The 16,850-nt window shown below is 43.1% G+C and overlaps 1 protein-coding gene across 1 annotated transcript; it reads right to left on the bottom strand.

Annotated features, from left to right (window-relative positions):
* Positions 1 to 544: 544 nt before the first annotated feature.
* Positions 545 to 12,324, bottom strand: LOC306973926 (serine/threonine-protein kinase SBK2). The gene is made up of 5 exons (XM_079571015.1): positions 12,056 to 12,324; positions 3,071 to 3,215; positions 2,544 to 2,746; positions 2,293 to 2,454; positions 545 to 1,482 (listed from the first exon to the last, which is right to left on the bottom strand). Exons 1-5 carry the CDS (start codon positions 12,074 to 12,076, stop codon positions 916 to 918), a joined length of 1,098 nt encoding a protein of 365 aa, XP_079427141.1. The 5' UTR covers positions 12,077 to 12,324; the 3' UTR covers positions 545 to 915.
* Between the last annotated feature and the right edge of the window lie 4,526 nt (positions 12,325 to 16,850).

Raw genomic sequence — 16,850 nt, 5'->3', positions numbered from 1 at the left:
TCTGTATTCAGCCGCAGCCCCGTGTCGAGTCTGCAGAAGTTACATATAGCTGTCATCTGTCTCACCACGAGAAGGTCTTTGAGGCCCCATCTATGAGGAGTTTGCATGTTCTTCCTGTGTTTGGGTGGATTTCCTCCAGCTACCTATACATATCAGAATTGCTCCGTTTAAGTCTGAATTGTAAAATGTCTCAGCTGTTGCCTAAATGCGTTTCTAGCTCTCACAGACAGTCAGCACGTCCCGATTGTTCACTTGAATTTATCAGTAGCCCGTCTCAGCTGGAGTTCATGCGAAACAGAGTTATGAACAATGCGGACCACCAAAGCTAACGTTGAGCTAATTTAGCCTCTGACTTCCTCATTTGAGGTTCCTAACGCGAAACCTAAACTTCCAAACGACCCAAATGATTCCACTGTAGATTTAGGTTATGAAATGGTAACAGTGAAATTAGAAGTCCCAAAAAGGCAAAAAGTTTTCAATGGAAACCTGAAGCTATTTCCAAACTGTTTCTATTGTGGGCCGGTGTGGTGCTGCACAGGCCTGTTCACTCATCTGGTCCAACCGGCCAAAGAGTATGCATGCCCACTGGGAAAAAAACACCTGGTGCTCCCGATGGCCAGCCCAGCCCTGCACACAACAGTCTGTTCTTCTTTCAGAAATGCTGCGTTTACAATCTATGGTGCCAAAAGTAGTTTACTCTACAAGAAAACAAATTGAGTACCACAGCTTTAAGTTTCCCCTTTTAACCAAAGTCTTGCACACACACTCACACACACAGTCAGTTCTGACCAAGCTTATCTCAAGCCCTGGAGATCGATTGTCCACTGCTCCAGGGCACTGAAGGATGATAATAAAGTACATTCATACTTTGAGCTTATATTTGTTGAGTAAAACGTCCAGGTCTCCGCCCGTGTCTCAGCGCTCCCTCCTCCCGTCCAAGTCCTTCATGTTCCTGATTGCTCCTCTGCTCTTCCTCTCCTGATCCAGCCTCTCCCTCTCAGCCTCCCTCACCCACTCCGCCCCCAGGAAGGCCAGCATGTCCTCGGGCCGGCCGCGCTGCTCCGGCCTGGGGTCCAGCAGGGCCTGGAAGTAGGAGCAGGCCAGAGGGGTGAAGCAGCTGAACTGGGGGGCCACCTGCCCCTCGTCGCGACACGGCTCTGCCCACACATCCAGCTCATCTTCTGGGCCTTTCACAGAGTCGAACCACTCCTTGTACTTTAGGTAGGACCGGCAGTCGCTGGCCGTCTCTGCCCAGGGGTGGGAGCCCGTGAGCATGGCATAGGTGAGGATGCCCAGGGCCCAGCTGTCACTGCATGGCTCCACGGGAACCCACACTCGCTTTGGACGGTCCTGACTGTCCCGCCCCTCTCTTTCGCCCTCCGCCCTCCAGCTGTCCGCGTTACCCCGCGCCACCTCTGCCTCTGGGGGGCAGTATGGGGAGCTGTACCACACCTCCGGGACTTTGGTGCCGCGGGACTTCACCTGGAGGAGAGTCAATACAGGGAGAGTCACTTAAACAGAATATCGGATTGTCAAACCACACTGTTGGATGGTTTGAAAATTATCTGACGAATAGAGTTCAGGACTGTGATGTCATATCGCTAAGCATCATGGGATTTGCAGCAATAATAAACAAATGGAGATTTTAAACGGTGAAGTACTGGAGTTATTGTTCATATTAAAGCATTTGGACACCACAGTGAGTTAGATGTATTTACCAGCAGTGACTCAACAGCTAACTGAGTTGTTCCACAGCTTTTTTTCCACCACTGTTTTTAGCTAATGTTAGTCTATGGATAATGTATGCTAACAGCCACAAACATGGCGGATCTCCGTGGTAGCAGTGATTTTTCACAAACTCTATAGAACATAATGTGTAAAGGTCCAGAATAAAAAATAATTAAGTCTCTTAACAGTATTTTCTGGTTTACCACAGGGTTTGATTCTTGGCCCACTTCTTTTTATTATTTACATCAATTATTTAGATAAAGTGGACAAAAATGCAAATCTGCACTTGTATGCAGATGATATAAATACATCAGAGCGGCATGGTGGCACAGCAGTTAACGCTTGTGCTTCACAGCTAGAAGGTTCCGGGTTCAATTCCCACCTAGATGGGACTTTTCTGTGTAACTTTTGCATGTTCTCCACATGTCTGCGTAGGTTTCATCTGGATAAGTGCAATAGGCCAGGATGAATGAGAGTGTGTTTTTCAGATGAGAATTGCCCGAGTTTAAACCCACGAGGAGTGTGAATGTCGTCTTTCATCAATGCCGTCTGTTATGCACTGACCATGCCGAAGTCTCCCAGTTTGACCCAGCGACAGGCGGCGTCGCACAGGAACACGTTCTCAGGCTTCAGGTCTCTGTGGACGAACCCCAGGGAGTGCAGATGGGACAGGGCTCCACACAACTGGGACACCACGCGCTGGCAGCTGTCCTCCTCCATCCCCACCTGCACAGGGACCGAACATTCACGGGGTGGTAGTTAGTTACTGATATCTTTTTAAGGCTTTTGGACTCGTACAGTGCTGCTATGCTCACCTCTGGGATGATGACGTCGTAGAGGTCTCCGAACAGACTGGCCTGCTGGGCGAACACGTAGTGCGAGGGCGTGCTGTAGGCGATGCCCAGAGCGCGGGTGAGGGACGGGTGAGTGCAGAAGGAAAGGGACAGGTTATACTCCCGCAGGAACGAGACCAACGAGGTGGACTCACGAGGGAAGAACTTCAGAGCCATCGGCGTACCTGCAGAAAAAACATGCGGTTCATGACGGCTTTAGTGTTTCAATTTGGCTTTTACCATTTAGGAGCGTTCACAGTGTGTGCAGATTTTGAATATTGACAGCCAGTTTCAATATCCAGGGTAGGAACTGGTTGACATTGGGTTAGATTGCATCTTTTCTGGTTTGCTCATGGATTAGACCAATATAGTTCTATTTCGGACTCGGTTTAGTCCTGACTTGATCTTGATGTAGACCTGCTGATACTTGGAAGGTCAAATATTCTATAAAGAAAGTCTCGCCATAGACATCTCCTCATACAGGGTGACAGTGTATTTCTGAGCTGTACCTCTCTTCTTGTGCACGGCCAGCATGACCCTCCCGTAGGAGCCCTCTCCCAACAACTTCAGCACCTGGAAGTGCTCTGCCGTTTCCATGGGGCTCAGAGACTGCGCTGTCAACAGGCACATCTCGTCCAGGAGCTTAGTCGCCGCCTGTGAAACAGCAGAAACAGATAAGACAAAAGTGAATCGGACTGTCCTAAATCAAGTGTTTGAAAGAAGGCAACCAGGGAGCATTGTTATTACAGGGTTCAAAGCTGTCCTTTTGAAGTAGTGGACAATGTTTGTGAATTGTTTTGCCCAAGGAAATTCTCCTGCGTCAAATCTGACATTGGTATTTGGTAGACTGTGGTATGTGATTCCCACTGTGCCTCATATTATGTTACTAGCTACACAGTTTGGACAAATGGCCTCTCAGGTTGGCAGCGCGTTTTAATGGCGGATGATAAAATGCGAGGTATTACATTTCTGGAGTGCTAAATCAATGCTAAAGACTCGCTGGTATTTGGACAGTGTCCCAGAGCGGCCCGTGGGACAGGAGGGCACGCTGGACCCGGGACGTAAACAGGTCTGATAATAGCGTCTCAAAGCCGCCCAGACTCCAAGGACGGAGAGGGAGAGGGGGAGAGAGAAGAAGAGAGAGAGAGGGAGAGAGGGGAAGAGAGAGAGAGAGAGAGATAGAGGGAGAGAGGGGAAGAGGGAGAGCGAGAGAGAGAGGGAGAGAGGGGAAGAGAGAGGGGGAGAGAGAAGAAGAGAGAGAGGGAGAGAGGGGGAGAGAGAGAGAGAGAGAGAGGGAGAGAGAGAGGGGAAGAGAGAGAGCGAGAGAGAGAGGGAGAGAGGGGAAGAGAGAGGGGGAGAGAGAAGAAGAGAGAGAGAGGGAGAGAGGGGAAGAGAGAGAGAGAGAGAGGGAGAGAGGGGAAGAGAGAGGGGGAGAGAGAAGAAGAGAGAGAGAGGGGAAGAGAGAGAGAGAGAGAGAGGGAGAGAGGGGAAGAGAGAGAGAGAGAGAGGGAGAGAGGGGAAGAGAGAGGGGGAGAGAGAAGAAGAGAGAGAGAGGGAGAGAGGGGAAGAGAGAGAGAGAGAGAGAGGGAGAGAGGGGAAGAGAGAGAGCGAGAGAGAGAGAGAGAGGGAGAGAGGGGGAGAGAGAGAAGAAGAGATGGGAAGAGAAAGAGCGAGAGAGAGAGGGAGAGAGAGAGGGGAAGAGAGGGAGAGAGGGGAAGAGAAAGAGAGAGAGGGAGAGAGAGAAGAAGAGAGGGGAAGAGAAAGAGCGAGAGAGAGAGGGAGAGAGAGAGGGGAAGAGAGGGAGAGAGGGGAAGAGAAAGAGAGAGAGGGAGAGAGAGAGAGAGGGAGAGAGAGAGGGGAAGAGAGAGGGAGAGAGAGAGAAGAAGAGAGGGGAAGAGAAAGAGCGAGAGAGAGAGGGAGAGAGAGGGAGGGGGAGAGGGGAAGAGAGGGAGAGAGGGAAAGAGAGAGGGAGAGAGAGAGGGAGAGAGGGGAAGAGAAAGAGAGAGAGTGAGAGAGAGAGAGAGAGAGAGAAAGAGAAAGAGGGAGGGAGGGAGGGAGGGAGGGAGGGAGGGAGGGAGGGAGGGAGGGAGGGAGGGGAAGAGAGAGAGTTAAAGATAGAGGGAGAGAGGGGAAGAGAAAGAGAGAGAGGGAGAGAGAGAGAGGGAGAGTGCGAGAGGGAAAGAGAGAAAGAGAGAAAGAGAGAAAGAGAGAAAGGTTTCACAAACGAGGGATTCTTCTTGGTGCAACATGAAACAAGCTCTCAATGATAATATTGAATGGCTAAAAGGCAACAAAACATATGCACACTGTAAGGTTAAAATAGCTAAACTAACACACATGTCCTGACAAAACAACAGCATGAGTTTTTGAGGATTTGCAAATACACAATAAGCAGCAGATGTAAAGGTGCATTTTGTCAATGACATCAGCAGCTTTTTACCATTTAAAAACATTGATCAGAGCTCTTTGTCTCCAGCAGGTTTGACTTCTGTAACAGCTGCTCTCTGGCCTCAAAACGAGCTGTTAGAGCTGCAGAACGCTGCTGCTCGAGTCCTGACAATATTACCAACTATATTAGTCCAGTGCTCTGGTCTCTGCATTGGCTTCCAGCCGCTCAGAGAATAGAATTTAAAACTATTTACAAGTCTCTTCATAGGCACCAGAGTATACATCTCGAACATGTTTGAGCCATATGAACCATCTCAGCTCTGAGAACCTCAGGGAGGGGTCTCCTGGTGGTTCCAGAGTCAGGACTAAACATGGTGAGACTGTGTTTCAGTTTCATGCAGCTAAAATCTGGAACAATCTCATAAGGATGTGAAACAGGCCTCAACTTCAGATCCAGGCTGAAAACAGTTCTTTTTAGCTGCATGTGACACTGAAGTACTTTATCTGCACTCTTTTCTTCTAATGTAGTTAATTATTGATTATATTGATGTTTTATTGGTTTATTTACTTATAACTGTATCATGTAGCACTGTAATGTAGCACTTTGAACTGTATTTTAAATTGTGCTCTACAAATAAACTTGCCTTGAATAACCACATAGTGCAAACGTAAGTTGTTTAGTGTCCATGAGAATGGCGGAGGGGGAGCTGTTCTTGTGGCGGGAGGTTCTGTTTCTGTAGCGTCGCCTCCGCAGAGAGTTTCCACACAGCTGCTGCGGATCACTGGGATCACTGGGATCACTCGGGATCACGCCGGGATCTGGTGTCATCGCGGCCCAACAAGAGCAGTCATTAGAGTCCATTACGGAGGACAACACGGGGCGGGAATGTCAGTTACATAACACGCCGTTTGTAGTGGCTCAGTTGTCGAGGAATTTGCCGGATTACCTCAGGGTTGGGGGTTCAATTCCAAACACTGGCTTTGTACAAATTGTTGTTGTGTCATCAGTGGGTTGGTGTAATCATACGCCCCCATAAAGTGTTAATAAAATATTGTCGACGAGACTGGATTGATTGCGTTAAGGAACAAGCTTATGACGAAAATGTGAACCTAATTGGGAGTGGCACATCACGGGCTTATCCCTGATGTAGATGCGGCTACTTCGATTGTACAACAGACAAACAGACAAACATGAACTTTAAATACAGCAAATGTCCTCCTTTGAATGCATTTTTTTTTTAAAGCAATATTGCTACTTTGACGAGGCCAAATGGATCAACTTTATATCATAAGTACATCTCTGTTCTGCCCTCTCCCTGCTTTCCTTTCCACATATAGCCGGCTGCATATATGGTTTGACCCCCAAAAAAATGCTACAAAAGGTTTTTCAATGGTTTTCTGTAGTATCAGGTGTGCTTATTGACATACTAAAAGTCTACCAAAATCTGACCACTGGAAAGATCTAATTTTCAAGATGGCGTCCAAGAGGGTGGCAAGATCCTTTGCCCATTACTCCTTTATTATTCATCCTAGACAAGTCATTTTGGTGTCTAACCCCATGTTTTGGGTATCTAGGAATCCAATGGGCTTGTTCAAATTGTAGTGACATGATCACATAATTATGATATAGAAATCGAGGACAAAGACTTTAATTGACAGATGCTTTATTCCTTGGTCTCGTGTATCAGCCTCACTGTATTTAACCACGAGAGAGTTGTGAAATATAGCGATATATTACCTGGAAGATTACGCAGTGTCGCTTTAAGTTTACGCATGTAATACCAAGAAGTCACTCATTTGCTTACATTACTGTGTTACTGCACTACAAAAAGTCAATATCAAGCATTGGCTTAAATGACTTGAATTGAGGAAATGTATCTTGTTTTGAGCGTTTGTCACTCATTTTATACACTTTTCCTGATCGGACCAAGTTTGCTTTGCTTGTTTGAGGACATTTCATACCAGTTCTAGGGTAAATCTCGCTTGAAATAAGAAAGTAAAATTGCCAATGAGATAAGAACAATTTTCTTACCCCAGTGGCAAAGAAAATGACCTGAAATAAGGACGAAACGTATCGAAACGAGTCAGAAACATCTCAGAACAAGTGAAATAATCTAGGACAAATGCCCAAGGACAACTTAACTAGTCAAAACAACAACAAATTGGATCATTGTGCTGAAATTGAGATGTTTTTACTGATCTAGTTAAACACTTTTTGCAGTGTGTTGTAGTCAATCAATCATTGGTTTTGTATAGCCCAATATGTAAAGTAAATAAGACAATGTAAAGTTCAGGCTATGTAGTGTTTGAATTGTCCATTTAAACACATTAGAAGGTTATATGTATGTATAGTTTGTCTTTTTAAATATGTTTAGGCTTCATTGTTTAGTTCTGTAGTCAATAAACAATATGTTTCCGATCATGTTCAAACTATGCAATACTATGGAATCTGTTTATAGTGCTTTGAACATGACCAACATGGAGATGCTATTCTGAGTTAGATAAACAACATTCCTCCCGCTCTCGGTCACAGCTGCCACAACAATACTCAACCCGTCATTAGCAGTTTTATACACATCTAAAATGACATTATGTAACTGGCTAACAGAAGTTCATAAATGTGTTTGTGTTAAGCTATTTTCATCAGCGCAGGAGGACTCGGTGCCACGTGACCTTTGACCTTCTCTCAGTGTGTCTGCCTCTCTCTAATTGGTGAGGTATTCGCACTCCACCGACCGCAGCTCCACTTATGTGAACTATGTGCAGATATCTGGTCATTACGCGCAACAGGATTCTTCACCGATGCGAAGGCGGATGGTTCGTATTCGCACTATTCTGTACAGCTCAGTATTAACATGCACAGCAAAGGAACAGGATGTGTGAAGGGAGACCGCAATTCAACGCCCTGTTTCTACATCACCAGGACAACACTGAACATTGCACTTTCAGGGGAACACTCTGTTCATCCTAAGATCATGCTTTTATTATAGATAGATAGATAGATAGATAGATGGATGGATGGATGGATGGATGGATGGATGGATGGATGGATGGATGGATGGATGGATGGATGGATGGATGGATGGATGGATGGATGGATGGATGGATGGATGGATGGATGGATGGATGGATGGATGGATGGATGGATGGATGGATGGATAGATAGATAGATAGATAGATAGATAGATAGATAGATAGATAGATAGATAGATAGATAGATAGATAGATAGATAGATAGATAGATAGATAGATAGATAGATAGATAGATAGATAGATGAAATAGAATTCTGAAAAAAGATTCCTGATTACATAAGAAACCACTGTTTTTGTTTATTTTTCTCACATTTTCATTTTCATTTGCACACCCTGAGTGTTTCTAAGAGCTGTATGTAAAAGAACATTTGCATAACGTAAATAAAAGACACATTAACATCAACAAAGCTGCCATAGATTCAGAAAGGTGACACATTCCCATCTCTCTCCTCCTCTATTGTTGTCTACGTTTATATCGTCTTTATGCTGAATGTGACTTGTCGCAGAGGTTATGTCACTCCACGAGACGCAAGTAAAAAGATGTACATATTTTTCCTAAGAAAAACTACAGAAAAGTAACTTTACTCTGATTACTGGTCTGGAAAGTTGTCGGAGAAATAACAATGGTGTCCGAGAGGATGAAAATTAGGCAGGAGTCTGGATGACTTATGCAGGAGAAGTTTATTTACCATTGGAGACATGAACTCGAGACGTTATGAGAGGCCTGTCCATGCTTCCACAGAAGAAGGATAAAGACTCTCTGTCGAGCATCAGAGAGTAGGTGCCCGGGCACTGCAGTCAAGGCTACAACAGAGATAGTACGACTGCACAGCATGACCCAGCATGAGGAATAGCCATTTCATTTGATTCTCTAACAAAAGTAACTTTCTACTGGCATCACTGGTCATTTCAGGGTCAGAAAAGCAATGTAAATAGAGTTGAAGATTGAAACTATTGACGGGTACTATAGACAGATAGACAGATAGACAGATAGACAGATATGAAGACAGAAGTGAAAGCAAAATGATACATGATACATGATTCTGTTATTTTTTTTAAAATAGAAAAGTGAAAATTGGGGCGTATTCATACAGCATTTTCTGAGTGCATTAAATTGCCTTTATAACATTCCTAATGACTCCAGAATGTTCACACCTTGGCCTAACCATTAAATAGAGGCCACCTGTGTGTAATCTACTCTCAGTATAATTTCAGCTGTTCTTTTAGGGCCTCAGAGCTATGGTCAGAGTGTATTGGTCACTAAACAACATCATGAAGGTCAAGGAGCACCAGAGAGGTCAGGGATAAAGTTCTGGAGAAGTTTAAAGCAGCATTAAGTTATACAAAGATTTCCCAAGATTTAAACATCTCCCGGAGCAACTGTTCAATCCATCATTCAGAAATGGAAAGAGTATAGCACCACTGTGAACTTACCAAGACGTAGTCGTCCACCTAAAATATCAGACCGAACAAGGAGAGCACTGGTAAGAAATGCAACCAAGTGCTCCAAGATAACTCTGGAGGAGCTGTGAAGTCCTGCCGCTGAGCTGGGGGAATCTGTACATGGGACAACTATAAGTCGTATCTACACAAATCTGGCCTTCATGGACGAGTGGAAGAAGAAAGCCATTATTGAAAGGAGGCCATAAGAAATCCCGTTGGAAGTTGGAATAATCTGAAAACTGCTGTTCACAAAGGCTCTCCTTCTAATGTGACAGAGCTTGAGCTGTTTTGTAGAGAGGAATGGGCTAAAATGTCACTCTCTACATGTGAAAATCTTGTACTGTCAGACCCCAAGACTTGCTGCTGTTATTGCAGTAAAAGGGGGTTCCACAAAGTATTCATTCATGCTGTATGAATACTTATGCACGCCCCACTTTTCGGTTTTCTAAATGTATCATTTTGCTTTCACTTCACAGTTGTCGGCTACTTGTGTGTGAACGTAAAAATAATTAGGGTTATAAACATGACAAAATGTGCAAAAGTTCAAGGTGTATGAATACTTTCGAGAGGCACTGTAGATAGATAGATAGATAGATAGATAGATAGATAGATAGATAGATAGATAGATAGATAGATAGATAGATAGATAGATAGATAGATAGATTTTTCTCACATTAGATAGTTCACATGCACAGTACTCAGCGGCGTGTCTGTCAGAGCGTGGCGCAGAGGGGTTAACCTGGTATTCAGTGAGCCGCATATCTGCCGCGCTTGGAGTTGGTTTAAGGTTTGAGCGCTGTAAGACGAGGTGGCTGCAGCCCTCTCCCAGCGGGACGTCCCATGAAAGAGCTTTACATAAGACCCTAGTGGACCGGCCCCAACTGGATGGGAAGGGTGTTTATTTCGCCGACCGAAGTGCAATATTTCGTCATCGATTTTATCAAGAAAGAAATTGAGAGAAGAGACATTTGGTTTCAAAGTGCAAGCTTCGGATGAAACAATCTGAATGTTATTTGTCCAACTTCAATCAAAGGGCCAACATTTTAGTCAGAAGTCATATCCAACACTGGGTGCGAATGGAAACACTTGTGCACATCCAACCGCTCGATCTGTGCTCCTGCCGCGAGCGCGGAGATAATGTGTCTGTCAGTGCTCAGAATTCACACCATACAATTTTAACGCCGCCATAAATTTATATGGCGGCATGAGTGGCATGTGTCTAATGAATTTCAGAGTAAACAGCAGTCCGGAGGGCAGTTTCTCTCTCAGGCCAACAAGGTTACTGAACAGCCACGATTTCATTGTGTTTGCACCGGCCTACGTGATGGAAAGTCGTGTCCGGGTGTTAATTTAGTGTTAGTAACTTCTCTTTTAACACAATGTCAACTGATCTCGGGAGATACCGGGATGAGACCACGAGGGAAGCGCAGGGGCTGAGTGAGTGGATGGAGCTGGTGACGTGAAATTAATTGATAAGCTGTCCATTGTGAAGCGTTTTGTGACAGCTTGTGTCTGCAAAAACATGTACGATTTCCTTCCTTTCTTTAACTTGTATGCTGTGACATTATGGCTGGTATGTTCTGTGGTCTTCACTTTCAATTTAACTTCATAATGATTTTATTTTTCTTTGTTTTATAGATTTATTTGTAAGCTGGTGTTGCCTACTTGTAATGCTTTCCTGTTTGGTAAAGCACTTACAATTACTTTGTTTTATAAATGTTGCCCTACAATTAGTTTGCAAGAATTGTGTGTATACTCTGTTCATCCAGACTTGTTCTATTGCAGCAAATGTAAAAAAAAAAAAGACTGACAAAGCGTTTTGAAGTAGGACGAGGGAAGGAAAGTTGTGAACTAAAAAAAAAAAGAATCCAGACCAAGTCAAAATTGGTGGTTTCACTTTATTTTACACTCCCTAGATACATTGTACCTAACTAAATTTAGTACAATGAAATGTCCTCTGAAACAATCTGTAGTAACTTGCACCTATGGGTTACATGCACAATAGAATAATGTGTATTAGTACTTTGTAGGTACATAATGTAATAGGACACGAGACCCTTAGGGTTAGGGCTTAAGGTTAGAGTTATGCCTTATAACTTATAACTATATAACCTGTAGGTACAGGTTATTACACATTGTTACATAGAGCATTACATTGTACTTAATGTGGCAGGTCCCGTGTATCAAGGGTAGTGTAAAATAAAGTGTTTCCAAATTGGTTTATGGCAGGCATTTACAAATAAGTTACCAATGATCAAGCAGCCTTTTAAAAAAAAGTCAAATCTTTCATGCACTAGCACGACTTTGCAGCTGTAAAGAAAATATGCTTCATGTTTCTGATCAAATCTGGAAACCGTTCCAAAATGAGCATCAAAAAGAATCCGCAGATAACTTCTTGCAACAGGCTCATAAACCGCAGTGAGCGTCACCGACTTCAAAGGCATCCATCAAATACAACCACTTTACATGGTGCAATCCCAGAGTTATGTCCCCCCTGTGATTTTGCAAGCTCTTGATTTGATATTAGTCACATTGCGCTGCAGCGAAAGTCTGTATGAAGTCTGTAGTTCACGCGCGAAAGGGTGAGTAAAGTGTTCTCTTTGAAAGTGAAGGCAGCGGCTGTGGCTTACTGTCATCCTGCCGTGATTCATCCTGGTCCTGGGCGTAAATTCAGGTTGTTCTTGTCATTGAGCAGGTGCAGTGTTTTTTTTTTTTTTTTCTTTCTTTCTTTCCTCCCCAGCCCAGTCGTCCCGGGACAGCGCTGACTCAGACCTGGCCGCTTTTTTGCTTCGTGCTTCTTCAAAGGCAGCGTTGCGTGTCTTTGAAGGTTTTCATGCCTTGCAGCTGCACCGCTTTATCCAGAGTGATCTCTCCTCACCTCTCCCTCTCTCCCTCTCTCCCTCTCTCCCTCTCTCCATGATCCCGCCTGTGCAGCTGAGCGCGGGACAGTCCCACCTCAGCCCTCTCCCTGCCTGTGCCTGTGTCAACACATGCATCTGTCGAACTCCGCGAGCAGAGGCTGTTTTTACATGTTCCACTGACATTTGCAGCTACATTTACGAGCAATCACTCAGTCACACTGACACACACCTATAATATCGCTTTATTACATTAAAACAGTGGTTCTCAACAGGTGGAGCAAGTTCAGAAGGACAAATAAAAAGGCTAACATAATCAAATCAAAGATGTATGTTTTAATCAGAATCTGAACCAATGAACCAAGAGCATTATCTCCAGTTCTACCTAAATCCAAATCTAAAAGCTTCTCTAATGGAAAGCAACAGTGTGGTGCTACATTTGAAAGCTAAGACCTACTAACGTGACTTTTCTGTCACGTTGTCGCCGCGTTTTCATCCTTGTTTATGACACAATTTTGATGCTTTTTTTTTAGATTTGGGCAAAGCCAAACTAGCCCTACTGTTGCTTTTTTGTTGCGTTTTCATCCTCATTTTTGTCTCGTTTTTGTCACTGTTTTGATGCTTTTATCAAGAAGCTTTTAGATTTGGGTAAAGCCCATTGTCAGTGAAAACATCCACAAACTAGCATTACTTTTTTGTGCTATTGTGCAAAACGTAACATGAACTAGTAATACAATAAAAATAATACAATAAATCATCGTTCTATACAGAGATAAAGCAAATATAGCAACATTATCTTCACTCTAAATATAATCAATGTACAAAATAATGTATATTTGCATGTCCTGACAAACAACGTGAGGTGAATAATCAAGTTTTATTTTTATTAAGTGCTCATGAGTCTGACTGCAGAGTTATTTAGTGCTCATGAGTCTGACTGCAGAGTTATTTAGTGTTCATGAGTCTGACTGCAGAGTTATTTAGTGTTCATGAGTCTGACTGCAGAGTTATTTAGTGTTCATGAGTCTGACTGCAGAGTTATTTAGTGCTCATGAGTCTGACTGCAGAGTTATTTAGTGCTCATGAGTCTGACTGCAGAGTTATTTAGTGCTCAAGAGTCTGACTGCAGAGTTATTTAGTGTTCATGAGCCTGACTGCAGAGTTATTTAGTGTTCATGAGTCTGACTGCAGAGTTATTTAGTGTTCGTGAGTCTGACTGCAGAGTTATTTAGTGTTCATGAGTCTGACTGCAGAGTTATTTAGTGTTCATGAGTCTGACTGCAGAGTTATTTAGTGCTCATGAGTCTGACTGCAGAGTTACTTAGTGTTCATGAGTCTGATTGCAGAGTTATTTAGTGTTCATGAGTCTGACTGCAGAGTTATTTAGTGCTCATGAGTCTGACTGCAGAGTTATTTAGTGTTCATGAGTCTGACTGCAGAGTTATTTAGTGTTCATGAGTCTGACTGCAGAGTTATTTAGTGTTCGTGAGTCTGACTGCAGAGTTATTTAGTGCTCATGAGTCTGACTGCAGAGTTATTTGGTGCTCATGAGTCTGACTGCGGAGTTATTTAGTCCTCATGAGTCTGACTGCAGAGTTATTTAGTGTTCATGAGTCTGACTGCAGAGTTATTTAGTGCTCATGAGTCTGACTGCAGAGTTATTTAGTGCTCATGAGTCTGACTGCAGAGTTATTTAGTGCTCATGAGTCTGACTGCAGAGTTATTTAGTGCTCATGAGTCTGACTGCAGAGTTATTTAGTGCTCATGAGTCTGACTGCAGAGTTATTTAGTGCTCATGAGTCTGACTGCAGAGTTAATTAGTGTTCATGAGCCTGACTGCGGAGTTATTTAGTGTTCATGAGTCTGACTGCAGAGTTATTTAGTGTTCATGAGTCTGACTGCAGAGTTATTTAGTGCTCATGAGTCTGACTGCAGAGTTATTTAGTGCTCATGAGTCTGACTGCAGAGTTATTTAGTGCTCATGAGTCTGACTGCAGTTATTTAGTGCTCATGAGTCTGACTGCAGAGTTATTTAGTGCTCATGAGTCTGACTGCAGAGTTATTTAGTGCTCATGAGTCTGACTGCAGAGTTATTTAGTGTTCATGAGTCTGACTGCAGAGTTATTTAGTGTTCATGAGTCTGACTGCAGTTATTTAGTGTTCATGAGTCTGACTGCAGAGTTATTTAGTGTTCATGAGTCTGACTGCAGAGTTATTTAGTGCTCATGAGTCTGACTGCAGAGTTATTTAGTGCTCATGAGTCTGACTGCAGAGTTATTTAGTGCTCTTGAGTCTGACTGCAGAGTTATTTAGTGCTCATGAGTCTGACTGCAGAGTTATTTAGTGCTCATGAGTCTGACTGCAGTTATTTAGTGCTCATGAGTCTGACTGCAGAGTTATTTAGTGTTCATGAGTCTGACTGCAGAGTTATTTAGTGTTCATGAGTCTGACTGCAGAGTTATTTAGTGTTCATGAGTCTGACTGCAGAGTTATTTAGTGCTCATGAGTCTGACTGCAGAGTTATTTAGTGCTCATGAGTCTGACTGCAGAGTTATTTAGTGCTCTTGAGTCTGACTGCAGAGTTATTTAGTGCTCATGAGTCTGACTGCAGAGTCATTTACTGCTCATGAGTCTGACTGCAGAGTTATTTAGTGCTCATGAGTCTGACTGCAGAGTTATTTAGTGCTCATGAGTCTGACTGCAGAGTTATTTACTGCTCATGAGTCTGACTGCAGAATTATTTAGTGCTCATGAGTCTGACTGCAGAGTTATTTAGTGCTCATGAGTCTGACTGCAGAGTTATTTACTGCTCATGAGTCTGACTGCAGAGTTATTTAGTGTTCATGAGTCTGACTGCAGAGTTATTTAGTGCTCATGAGTCTGACTGCAGAGTTATTTAGTGCTCATGAGTCTGACTGCAGAGTTATTTAGTGCTCATGAGTCTGACTGCAGAGTTATTTAGTGCTCATGAGTCTGACTGCAGAGTTATTTAGTCCTCATGAGTCTGACTGCAGAGTTATTTAGTGCTCATGAGTCTGACTGCAGAGTTATTTAGTGTTCATGAGTCTGACTGCAGAGTTATTTAGTGCTCATGAGTCTGACTGCAGAGTTATGTAGTGCTCATGAGTCTGACTGCAGAGTTATTTAGTGTTCATGAGTCTGACTGCAGAGTTATTTAGTGCTCATGAGTCTGACTGCAGAGTTATTTAGTGCTCATGAGTCTGACTGCAGAGTTATGTAGTGCTCATGAGTCTGACTGCAGAGTTATGTAGTGCTCATGAGTCTGACTGCAGAGTTATGTAGTGCTCATGAGTCTGACTGCAGAGTTATTTAGTGCTCATGAGTCTGACTGCAGAGTTATTTAGTGCTCATGAGTCTGACTGCAGAGTTACTTAGTGTTCATGAGTCCAATCAATCATCTGCACTAAATGACTGTAAACTTTGCACTGCCACTGTTGACATTTTGATATTTTACAGTCTGTTATAATCTTTATTATTTATTCATATATTTCCCTTTAGAAGTTTTGTCATCACTTTAGATTAAGGGGTTCTCATTAAAGGTGCATTATGCAACTTTTAATGCGGGGGAGAAAAGTCGGTATTTGTGCATATTTCCCCTTGTAGTGACCCAGCGGGTGTATGAGAGGTCAGCATGGCACCTTTAACGTCACAGTGGTCTCTATGACGCTCCGGGACCAATTGTTTAGAAAGTTTTCACCGCCAACAGACCCTCTCACCAGAAAACCTACAAAACAACCGATCCTGGAGCGTTGTAGAAACCACTGTGATGTTAAAGGTGCCATGCTGACCACTCATACAGCCACAAATAACTCATTTTCTGCATAAAAAGTTCCATAATGCACCTTAAAGTATTAAAAAAACATTAGTAATATATTGAGGATAAGGGTTAGGGTTAGTGTTGGCTTGGTAGTTGATAACAATATAATGATCAACCTATTAATATATGTATAAGCATATTATTAATGCTTATAGAAACATTTTATTTTTATTTTATATTAATCGGTAACAAGTACACCTTAATATGAAGCGTTACCAAAGTTCTTATATTCATTCTATATAATTTACCTCTAGTTCCTATTACTTGATTGCGCATTTTCCTGTCTATTTGCAGTGTTTCTTGAGAGCTGAGAGTGTTCTTGAGAACAAATTAATAAAATAACAATGTGTAGAGGTATAATTGTTTCCGCTGGGTCACTACAAGGTCAAATACACACAAATATCAACTTTTTATCTGCATAATAAGTCGCATAATGCAGCTTTAAGGTTGCTTTATTGTCCTCATGGGTGATTTTTTTCTTCAGTCCTTCAATGCTGCTGAGTAGACGTGTAAAGAGCCGCCAAACCACAAGATGTTTTTATCATAAGTTGCCGTTAATCTTTTCATCTGGGTCACGGGTTAAAGGCAGGCCGAAAATCTCAGACCCCACATGTTAAGATTTATGTAAAAAAGTGTCATTTATCCGGGCTGAGGTCTGATCCTGATGTGGAACACCAGCTGGATTTAAAGTCAACACACTTTAACCCGGGATGAAAGTGGGTCGCAGCA

This window comes from Gobius niger (genome assembly GCF_951799975.1).
Source record: "Gobius niger genome assembly, chromosome: 14".
Taxonomy (NCBI): domain Eukaryota; kingdom Metazoa; phylum Chordata; class Actinopteri; order Gobiiformes; family Gobiidae; genus Gobius; species Gobius niger.
This window is presented reverse-complemented; position numbering and strand designations above follow the sequence as displayed.

Excerpts from the sequence above, each read along its gene's own strand:
- LOC306973926 (XM_079571015.1), bottom strand. The coding sequence starts at position 12,076 with ATGAATCACGGCAGGATGACA. Across the intron at positions 2,747-3,070 it reads GGCCGTGCACAAGAAGAGAG|GTACGCCGATGGCTCTGAAG; the intron begins GTACAGCTCAGA and ends TTTTTTCTGCAG. Across the intron at positions 1,483-2,292 it reads AACTGGGAGACTTCGGCATG|GTGAAGTCCCGCGGCACCAA; the intron begins GTCAGTGCATAA and ends ACTCTCCTCCAG.